This window comes from Phacochoerus africanus, chromosome 9 (assembly GCF_016906955.1).
Source record: "Phacochoerus africanus isolate WHEZ1 chromosome 9, ROS_Pafr_v1, whole genome shotgun sequence".
NCBI lineage: Eukaryota > Metazoa > Chordata > Mammalia > Artiodactyla > Suidae > Phacochoerus > Phacochoerus africanus.
The window spans coordinates 24644883-24656422 of NC_062552.1; the positions used below are offsets into that span (position 1 = coordinate 24644883).

The 11540-nt window shown below is 47.9% G+C and overlaps 1 protein-coding gene across 1 annotated transcript; it reads left to right on the top strand.

Moving 5' to 3' along the window:
• The first annotated feature begins 1041 nt into the window (after nucleotides 1–1041).
• AIF1 (allograft inflammatory factor 1) lies at nucleotides 1042–3196 on the top strand. The gene is made up of 6 exons (XM_047796268.1): nucleotides 1042–1282; nucleotides 1475–1536; nucleotides 1639–1705; nucleotides 2038–2079; nucleotides 2276–2438; nucleotides 2990–3196. Exons 1-6 carry the CDS (start codon nucleotides 1258–1260, stop codon nucleotides 3072–3074), a joined length of 444 nt encoding a protein of 147 aa, XP_047652224.1. The 5' UTR covers nucleotides 1042–1257; the 3' UTR covers nucleotides 3075–3196.
• The last annotated feature ends 8344 nt before the right edge of the window (nucleotides 3197–11540 follow it).

Consider the following 11540-nt stretch of genomic DNA (forward strand, 5'->3'; position numbering starts at 1 on the left):
GCGTCTCATCTCAGTCTTTCCTCTTCCTGAGCCCAGCCAGGCACTGGTATCCTCTTGCCATTATATTGCCCTTAGAGAAGGAGCCGGGGGAACTTACTGACTCAGAACTCTCTTTTGTTTTGTTTTATTTTGTTCCGTTTTGCTTTTTAGGGCCACACATGTAGCATATGGACATTCCCAGGCTGGGGGTTGAATGGGAGTTGCAGCTGCCGGCCACACACCACAGCCCCAGCAATGCAAGTTCCGAACCGTGTCTGTGATCTACACCACAGCTCTCAGCAACACCAGACCCCCAATCCACTGCCGGAGGCCTGGGATCCACCCTGCATCCTCACGGATACTATTCAGATTCCTTTCCGCTGAGCCACAATTGGAACGCCCCAACAAAGACTTCTTTGCTAGGAGTTCCCGTCGTGGCGCAGTGGTTAATGAATCCGACTAGGAACCATGCAGTTGCGGGTTGGATCCCTGGCCTTGCTCAGAGGGTTAACGATCCAGCGTTGCTGTGAGCTGTGGTGTGGGTCGCAGATGCGGCTCGGATCCCGCGTTGCTGTGGCTCTGGCATAGACTGGTGGCTACAGCTCCGATTAGCCCCCTAGCCTGGGAACCTCTGTATGCCGCGGGAGCAGACCTAGAAAAGGCAAAAAGCCAAAAAAAGAAGACTTCTTTGCTAGACATCGCCGTATTCCCAAGGGACTCTGGAGCTGCAAGGCTGGAAGTGAAGTTTCTCTCTCTTCCCAGACCCTGCATCCCTCTCACCCCCTCCCAGATCTGCAGGAGACTTCTGGCTCTTCAGCTTCTCCTCCAATCCACGCAGAGAAATTCAGTCCGGCTCGCTGTCCAAACCTGCATGCCCAGACTTGTGAGACCCACGTCTTAGTCATGTGAACCTCCAGGCCTGAGCAAAGACCCTTCGTTCCTGAGAAGAACCACCCGTGAGGTCTGACTACCTTCCCCCTTACCTCTGATGTCTTATCAAAATATTTCTTTCACAAACAAGGATCCCCTTAAGAGGAATGAAGGAGAATGCTAGTTCTCATTTCCTTTCTACCTCCAGTCCCCCTTCTTCCTGGGTGCTAGTGTCAGCAGAAGCCGATGGGGAAGTGAGGCCTGGGACTTAGAGGAGGAGGGAATGGGGCGAAAGGGGAAGTTTGGGAGGAAGGCCTCCAGGCAGCTGCTGGGAGAGGAGAGCCGGCATACAGAGAGGTGGCAGCCTGGTCTGTCTCCTCCAGCATCTCCACCGGCGTCGGCTGAGCTATGAGCCAAACCCCGGATTTACAGGGTAGGGAAGGTGGCAGAGGCAGGCTCCTAAGAGCGGAGCAAGGAGATGGATGGTCCTGGGCTGGGGGGGCCAGGAAGCTGGCTCAGGAAGGCAGGACAGGGATGGCCTCAGGCTGGGCTTGGGGGTGAGTAGGAGAAGTAGGGGCGCGGCTGGGGAGGGGGGGCCGTTACATGAACCTTTGCGCCCCTGCAGGAGGAAAAGCCTTTGGGCTGCTGAAGGCCCAGCAGGAAGAGAGACTCAATGAAATCAACAAGGTAAAGGAAGAACTAAGGGGCAGGGCCTGGGTTTGGGGGGGGGAATGTGGGGCGCAGGTAGGACCTAGAGGGCCTACCCGGGCTCTTGCTGTCCCCTCACAGCAATTCCTGGATGATCCCAAATATAGCAGTGATGAGGACCTGCCCTCCAAACTGGAAGCCTTCAAACGTGAGGGGAAAATTCTAGGGGTGGTGAAGGGGGAGGAAAGGATTTCCCCATGAAGGAGAGAGGGAACCGCAGAAAACAAAGTTTGCTTTCGGGTGGCTGCCTCTACTGCTGCCCTTCTTATACTCTGTCCCTGACCTGCCCTTCTCAGCAGCACCTCTAGTTCCCTGCACCTTAACAGGGCCCCTCAACTTCCCAGCTCCCGTGTCCTCTACCCGCCCTACTTCCTCTTCCTGGGGGGCGGGGACCCCACCTAGGCGAGGTCAGCAGCACCCTGCCCCAGCCTGTGACCCTCTGGCCAGTGCTTCCTCTCTCGGCTTTCTCCCCTCACCCAGAGAAATACATGGAGTTTGACCTGAATGGAAACGGTGATATTGGTGAGAAAAGGGTGATGGGGGCGGGGTGTGCAGAAAGAGGGAGGGGGAGGGCTTTCCCACAGCGCTCCATTCCCCCCCCACCTGCCCTGGGGGGAGGGGGGAAGGGCTGGGGTAAGAGGAGGGGGAATGGGAGTGAGGAGGTAGAGGGGACAGAGGGACAGGCTCCCCCTCCTCTCACCCCATCCTCTGCCTCCAGATATTATGTCCCTGAAACGAATGCTGGAGAAGCTTGGGGTCCCCAAGACCCACCTGGAGCTAAAGAAATTAATCAAGGAGGTATCCGGTGGCTCTGGGGAGACTTTCAGCTACTCTGACTTTCTCAAGATGATGTTGGGCAAGAGATCTGCCATCCTAAAAATGTGAGGGTCCATTTCCATGCCCCCCATACTGACCTGTTTTCTCTCCCCCTACCTCCACCGCCAGACTCACCTTCTACCCACTACTCAGCACATATTTCTTCTGCTTTTTTTTTTTTTTTTTTAGGGCCGAATCCACGGCACATGGAAGCTCCCAGGCTGGGGTCGATTCAGAGCCACAGCTGCCGGCGGATGCCACAGCCATAGCAATGCGGGATCCGAGCCACATCTCCAACCTACACCACAGCCCACAGCAACGCCAGATCCTTAACTCACTGAGCGAGGCCAGGGATTGAACCTGCAACTGCTCACGGTTACTAGTCAGATTTGTTTCTGCTGCGCCACAACAGGAACTCCTCTACTGTCTTTTGAGAGACACTTCCCGGCTCCTATCCCATCCGTGGTTCCGGTCCCCACAGCCCCCCTCCTGCCCTTCCTCCTTCTCCTCCCCCTTCACAGCCCCTCATCCTTTTCTGGACTTTCGCAGTGACCTAAGACTTGTTTTCTTGAGAGAGCTCTCCCCTGATCCCCGCGTCTCTTCCCATCTCTACCAGGATCCTGATGTATGAAGAGAAAGCGAGAGAACAGGAAAAGCCAACGGGTCCTCCGGCCAAGAAGGCTATCTCTGAGTTGCCCTGATTTGTGGTGGGGGAGTTGTGGTGGAATTGAAGGGGCTTCTAATGACCCCAACAAGGAAAAAGAAGGCCAACTTGTGAGCCAGAGCCAATCTAATTTAAATAAATCATCTTCCTTCATATCAACTCAGCTTGGTCACTGTTTGGGAGGCTGTTCCCCCCCCTCCCCCCCCCCCCCCCCCCCGGGATCTGAGAAGGAGAGAAGCATCTCCGAGGGAAGGGTGGCAAGATTTGCCCCTATGAGCAATCCATCAACAAGTTTGTAGTATGTCTACTACAGCAGATGGTTTTGTACACCAAAGGCTCATTCCAGATATGTGAGATAGACTTGACCCCAAGGAATTTAAGTGGGATGAAAAGACGTATCCAGACAAAAAATTACATCACCCAAGCCCATGATGAAAAGCAAGGATTACCTTGAAAGAGCATTCACTATAACTATAAGCACTGTAACCTTAAGAAACCACTCAGCCTCTCTGAGTCTTTCATTTAAATATGGGAATAATATGATCTACCCTTAAGTACCTGACCTAACTTGAATGAATGGGTGGATGCATGGATGAAAGAACAGGTGTTATTGAATTAAGCAAAGGATTCACAACACAATAAAGCCAATAATTTAAGTGAAAATGAGTCTTGAGGTCCTTTTGGGGACAAGCTTCAAAAACTGTCTATCTCATAAAAGGAAAAAGGGGCTTGTATCAGGGCAGGTTCTGGGGTTAGAGACTCCTTGGATAATGGAACGGGTTAAATAGCCAACTCCAGGAAGATGGGAGGCTGAGTTCCCAGGCCTTCAGCTATTCCTGGACCTTTCCTCCATTGAGTCCAGATGCATTACCTCCAGCAAATCCCAGACACTGGCCCTGTTTCAGATTTCCTTACTCCCTGGAAAGCAAGATTCCAATTGGCCCAGCTTGTTTCATGTATCAGCGTCAGACCAAGGCCCTAGGGCCACCCATTTTGGCTCTTTCCAATAACAGAGCCAGGTTGGCATCCTAAAAAGTGCTATAGTAACTGTGTAGGACTTCAGAGAAGGAAGAGATCAGTGTTAGTTCAATAAAATTGGTGAATAAAATTAATGGCTAACTTTTTTTTTTTTTTTTTTTTTTTAGGGCTACAGGTGCAGCATATGGAAGATCCTGGGCTAGGGGGCTGAATCTGAGCTGCAGCTGCCAACCTACACCACAGCCACAGCAACTCGGGATCCAAGCCACATCTACAACTACACCACACCTCACAGCAAAGCTGGATCCCTGACCCACTGAACAAGGCCAGGAATCAAACCCACATTCCCACAGATACTAGTTGGGTTCGTTACCGATGAGCCACAACAGGAATTCCTAATAGCTAACTTTTATTGAGCACCTACTATATACTGGGTAGATGCTTTCCATGTATTAATTCATTTAATCTTCACAACTTTGGCAGCACCATGGAGGATAGAAAGGATCTGGGGCTTAAACAATTTGTTCATTCATGACAAATAAATTGGGTTGTATTTACACAATGGGCTATTATTATACAGCAATAAGAATGAGCAAGCTGGGAGTTTCTGTCGTGACTCAGTGGTTAACGAATCCAACTAGGAACCATGAGGTTGAGGGTTCGATCCCTGGCCTTGCTCAGTGGGTTAAGGATCCGGCGTTGCTGTGAGCTGTGATGTAGGTTGCAATCGCAGCTCAGGTCCACATTACTGTGGTTGTGGTATAGGCCAGCGGCTACAGCTCCAAAGAGATCCCTAGCCTGGGAACCTCCATATGCCGCAGGTGCAGCCCTGGGAAAAAAAAAAAAAAAAAAAAAAAGACAAAAAAAAAGAATGAACAAACTACAACTACATGCAACAGTGTGGATGAATTTCATTGATATAATGTTGAGCAAAGGAAGACATATGAAAAACACTGTATAATTCCACTTGTAGAAAGCACAAAAACAGGTATAACAGTATAATAATCTTAATATATTGTTAGAAGTCAGGATAGTAGTTAGCCTTGGGGGAGGGCAGTGACTAAAAGAGGATCTTGTGCTAGTAAAGCTTCTGTTTTTGGTTACATGTTCTGCTCAATTCATGAAAAGTTATCAAAACTATAAACATACACACTTTTTTTTTTTTTTTGATTTAGGGTCCAACCCGTGGCATATGGAAGTTTCCAGGCGAGGGGTCGAATTGGAGCTGCAGCTGCCAACCACAGCCACAGCAATGCCAGATCCAAGCCACATCTGTGATATACACCACAGCTCACAGCAACATCGTATCCCCGACCCACTGAGTGAGGCCAGGGATTGAACCCTCATCCTAATGATACTAGTCGGATACATTTCCACTGAGCCACAATGGGAACTCCCTAAACATATACACACTCTGATTAAAAAATTTTTTTCTTTTGTCTTTTTAGGGCTGTACCCACAGCATATGGAAGTTCCCAAGCTAGGGGTCAAATCAGAGATACAGCTGCCAACCTATGCCACAGCTCAGAGCAACGCCAGATCCTTAACCTATTGAGCAATGCCAGGGATTAAACCCGTGTCCTCATGGATACCAGCTGGGTTCGTTACTGCTGAGTCACAACAGAACTCCGATAAAAACATTTTTTTAAATAATTTATTGGGCATTAACTATGTGCCATCCCTATATTCCAAGTGCTTGGGTTAGAAGGGAAACAAAACAAAGATCCCTGCCTTTGTGAAGTCTGCATCCTATTGTTGGAATTGGTGTGGGAAGAGGACAGACAGTAAAAAGTATACAGAATTTAATATTTATATGACCTATTAGAAGATGACAAGATGAAAAAAAGAGAAAGCAGAGCAGGTTAAATGGAATCAAGGGTGTCAGGTTGACAGGGAAGATTACAGTTTTTTTGCTTTTTTGTTTGTTTGTTTGTTTTGTCTTTTTAGGGCTGCACCCGCGGCATATGGAGGTTCCCAGGCTAGGGGTCTAGTTGGAGCCGTAGCCGCCAGACCACATGACAGCCACAGCAACTCGGGATCCAAGCCACGTCTGTAACCTACACCATAGCCCACAGCAACGCTGGATCTCCAACCCACTGAGCAAGTCCAGGGATCAAACCCGCAACCCCATAGTTCCTAGTCTGATTCGTTAACCACTGAGCCACGACAGGAACTCCCAAGGGAAGATTGCAGTTTTGAAAGGGTAATGAGGAGAGGCCTTGTTGAGGAGATGACCAACATGGAGAAAGAACTTCGAGGAGATAAAGGAGTGAGCTATGCAGGTTTCTGGGGGAACAGCCAGTTAGGCAGAGGGAAAAGGAGCAGAAGGGCCTCGAGGTGAGAAAGGTCTGTGCAGACAAGGAGAGTAATAAAATCAGAAACATAACAGGAGGCCAAATCATCCAGGGTGTTGGAGGCTGCTGTAAGGACAGTGGCTTTTTTTTTTTTTTTTTTTCGGTCTTTTTAGGGCTGCACCCTCAGCGTATGGAAGTTCCCAGGCTAGGGGTCTAATCAGAGCTGTAGCTGCCTGCCTACACCACAGCCACAGCAACACGGGATCCGAGCCGCGTCTGCTACCTACACCACAGCTCACGGCAAACACCAGATCCTTAACCCACTGAACAAGGCCAGGGATTGAACCCGCAACCTCATGGTTCCTAGTCAGATTCATTTCCACAGCACTACGATGGAAACTCCAGCATGGTGGCTTTTATTCTGAGAGAAATGGAGAGGCACTGCAGGATTTGAGCAAAGGAGTCCTTTGAAACCTCCTTTGAGAAAAGGCCCACTCTGACTGCAGTGGAGAAAACAAACCGCAGAAGCAGGGGCAGTCTCAAGAAGACCGGTTCGAAAGCTGTTGCTATAACCCAAGTGAGAGAGGAGGAGAGCTCAGATCAAGGTGGAAGCAGTGGAAGTAAAGAGGTTGGATTGTGGAGATTTCCTCAAGACAGGTTTTCCTGTCTGATTGAATGTGGGGAGGAAGCTCCCTTATGGTACAGTGGGATAAGGATCTGGTGTTGCTGCAGCTATGGCACAGGCCACAACTGTGGAGTGGGTTCGATCCCTGGCCTGGGAACTTCCACACGCTGTGGATGTGACAAAGAAAAGAAAAGAAAAGAAAGTGGAAAGTGAGAAAAGGAGTCAATGAGGATGAGGTTTCCATGCTTGTTTAGTGTTTTTTTGTTTGTTTTTCTTTTCTATCCTTTTAGGGCAGAACCACCCATGGCATATGGAGGTTCCCAGGCTAAAGGTCGAATTGGAGCTGTAACCACCCATCTATGGCACAGCCACAGCAACACCAGATCCAAGCCACCTACACTGCAGCTCACAACGATGCCGGAACCTTAACCCACTGAGCGAGGCCAGGGATCAAACCTGCATCCTCGTGGATACTAGTCAGTTTCGTTTCCGCTGAGCCACGAAGGGAACTCCATCCAGGTTTTTTTATTTAACTGGAATTTTTAAGTTGTCATCAGATGAGATGGTAAAGACTGTGGATAGCGCAGGTTTTGAAGAACTGGAGATCAAAATGTTCAATTTGGGACATAATGAATGTGAAATGACCTGTTCCATACCCAAGAAGAGGTTTCAAGTACCTAGCTGTGTATACAAGTCTGGAGTGTGAAAGTGAGGTTTCTGATGAAGATAAACATTTGGGAGTCATCAGCATTTAATGATGTTTCAAGTCATGAGACTGATGCCGTCGACATACCCAGTTTGGGTAGAAGGTAAGATGAAGGCTTGACTGGAGTGGGTCTAAGAAAGAATGAGAGTAGGGAGTTCCCGTCGTGGTTCAGCAGTAGCAAACCTGACTTAGTATCCATGAGGATGCATGTTTGATCCCTGGCCTTACTCAGTGACTTAAAGGATCCGGCATTACCGTGAGCTATGGTATAAAGTTGCAAACACGGCTCAGATCTGGCGTTGCTGTGGCTGTGGAATAGGCGAGTGCCTACAGCTCTGATTTACCCCCTAGCCTGGGAACTTCCATATTCCATGGATGTGGCCCTAAAAAGACCAAAAAAAAAAAAAAAAAAGAGAGAGAGAGAGAGAGCGCGTGCACCAGCTAAAGAAAGGAACAAAGGAAGGATGGGAATTCCCTGGTGACCTAGCAGATAAGGACCTGGGATGGTCACTGCTGTGGCCTTGGGTCACTGCTGTGATGTGGGTTAGATCCCTGGCCCAGGAAGTTCTGCATGCCTCAGCTGAAGCTGAAAAGAAAAAAAAAAAAAAGAATGAGAGGAGAGAAATTGGAGACAGTATGGAATGCTTCTCCAAGAAATTTTGCTGTGGTAGCTGATCAGGAAAGGGGGACAGAGAATCACTTCGGTTTTTTGTGGGTTTTGTGTTTTTAATTTTTTTGTTTTTTTGCCTTTTCTAGGGCTGCTCCCTCGGCATATGGAGATTCCCAGGCTAGGGGTCTAACCAGAGCTGTAGCCGCAGGCCTATACCAGAGCCACAGCAACGCCAGATCCAAGCCACGTCTGCAACCTACACCACAGCTCATGGCAACGCTGGATCCTTAACACACTGAGCAAGGCCAGGGATGGAACCCGCAACCTCATGGTTCCTAGTCAGATTCGTTAACCACCGAGACGTGTCTCGCCGGGAACTCCGAGAATCACTTTGAAAGTTTGAAAAATGAAGTCATCTCAACCATCGTCATGAGCCTCAGAAGAAAATTCTTACCAAATTCCTCATATATTTTACGCTCTCATTTTCCATAACTGACAGGCAGTTCCTTAATTTAGTCACACCAGCCTATGCATAGGCTCTAAACCTATCCCTCTGCTGACTAGTTCACTGGGCCCGAGATGTGCATCCTCTTCTCAAACTTAGCTAAATCTTAACTAGTCTTCATTTAACTTAATAAGACACATTTTTCTAGAAGAACATGTCCCGGCAGAGTCTGATTTTTATTCCTCTACTTCTATAATATTCTATGCATATCTCCAGTGCCTTTAAAACATAGTTGTTGACAATGGGTCACTGAAGAAATAAAAGAAAATTTTAAAATAGCTGGAGACTAAAGAAACTGAAAATACAATAATCCAAAAATCTATGGGATGCATGGGAGTTCCCGTTGTGGCTCAGCAGGCTATAAACCCGACTAGTATCCATGAGGATGCTGGTTCAATCCCTGGCCTCACTCAGTGGATTACGGATCTGGCGTTGCCTTGAGCTGTGCTGCAGGTTGAATAGGTGGCTCGGATCTGGTATTGCTGTGGCTGTGGTGTAGGCTGGTAGCTGCAGCTCTGATTCAACCCATAGCCTGGGAACTTCCATATGCCACATGAGTGGCCCTAAAAAAGGAAAAAAAGAAAAAAAAAAGAAAAGAAAGGAAAGGAAAGTGAGTTCCTGTTGTGGCGCAACTGGATCGGCGGCATTTCTGCAGTGTCAGGTCAGAGGTTCAATCCCTGGCTCAGCACAGTAGGTTAAAGGATCCGGTGTGGCCACAGCTTCGGCGTAGGTCGCAACTGTGGCTCAGGGTCTGATCCCTTGCCTGGGCACTCCATGTGCCGCAGGGGGGCTAAGTAAGAAAAAAAAAGAAAAGAAAGGAAGAAAAAAGGAATGAACTCTTGTCATTTGTGTCAACATGCTAGACCCAGAGAGTATCATGCTATGTGAAATTAGTCAGACATAGAAAGACAAACACTGTATGATCTCTTATGTGGGATCTACAAAATCAAACAAGTAAACAAATATAACAAAGCAGAAACAGAATCATAGGTACAGAGAACAAACAGGTAGCTGTGGGGTGGGGGAGGAGAGAAATAGATAAGGGAGACTAAGTGATAGAGACTTCCAGTTAGAAAATAATTGAGGAGTTCCCATCGTGGCGCAGTGGTTAACGAATCTGACTAGGAACCATGAGGTTGCGGGTTCGGTCCCTGCCCTTGCTCTTCGGGTTAACAATCCGGCGTTGCCCTGAGCTGTGGTGTAGGTTGCAGACGAGGCTCGGATCCTGCGTTGCTGTGGCTCTGGGACCTCCATATGCCACGGGAGCGGCCCAAAGAAATAGCAAAAAAAGACAAAAAATAAGAATGGCATCTGGAGTTCCCATCATGGCGCAGTGGTTAACGAATCCGACTAGGAACCATGAGGTTGCGGGTTCGGTCCCTGCCCTTGCTCAGTGGGTTAACGATCTGGTGTTGCCGTGAGCTGTGGTGTAGGTTGCAGATGCGGCTCGGATCCCGCGTTGCTGTGGCTCTGGCGTCGGCCGGTGGCTACAGCTCCGATTGGACCCCTAGCCTGGGAACCTCCATATGCCGCGGGAGCGGCCCAAGAAATAGCAAAAAAGACCAAAAAAAAAAAAGAAAATAATTGAGTCGCTGATATAAAATGTAGACTTCAGGAAATACAGTCAAATATTATGTAATATTTTTGTATGGTGAGAGACGGTAACTAGACTTATGGTGATGATCATTTGAAATGTACAGAAATATCAAATCACTATGTTGTGTACCGAGAACTAACATAATTTTGTAGATCAATTATACTTCAATAAACAAATTCATAAAGAAAAAGATCAGATTTGTGGTTAGGGGAGGGGTAATGAATGAAGGCAGTCAAAACGTACAAATTTCTGGAGTTCCCATTGTAGCTCAGCAGGTTAAGATTAGTATCCATGAGGATATGGGTTTGATCTCTGGCCTCACTCAGTGGGTTAAGGATCCAGCATTGCTGTGAGCCTCAGTATAAGTCACAGACACAGCTGAGATCTGGTGTTGCTGTGGCTGTGGCCTAGGCCAGTAGCTGCAGCTTGGATTTGACCCCTAGCCTGGGGAAAAAAGATTGCGTTAATAAAAATCTATTCTATATATGTATATATTTTGTCTTTTTAGGGCCGAACTCACACTGAACATATGGAAGTTCCCAGCCTGGGGGTGATTGGATTCAGGGCTACAGTTGCTGGCCTATGCCACAACCCACAATGACGCCAGATCAGAGCTGTGTCTGTGACCTACACTGAAGCTCACAGCAATGCAGAATCCTTAACCCACTTCCAGAGGCCAGGGTTTGAACACAAGTTCTCATGGGTATTAGGTTCATTATTGCTGAGCCACAACAGGAACTCCTATTCTATGTTTTATTTTATTTTACTTTATTTTATTTTAGCTTTTTAGGACCCCACCCGCAGCACATGGGAGTTCCCAAGCTAGGGGTCAAACGGAGCTGTAGCTGCCGGCCCTACACCACAGCCACAGCCACACCAGATCCTTAATCCACCGAATGAGGCCAGGGATCAAACCTGTGTCCTCATGGATGCTTGTCAGGCTCGTTAACCGCTGAATCACGACGGGAACTCCTCTTTATATCTTTAATGGTAAAAAAAATCATAGCTGTTGAATGACTTGCTGAACAGATAGTAGATCTAATTCGAGCAGAGGAATACAGTAATAGGAGACAAAGCAGGGAAATAGTACTGCACTTCCTAGAATTAAACCCACGGTGAAGTGAATACACACTGCCAATAGTATATCAGATAAACAAGTACACTCATGAAAATTATAGATAAAATTAA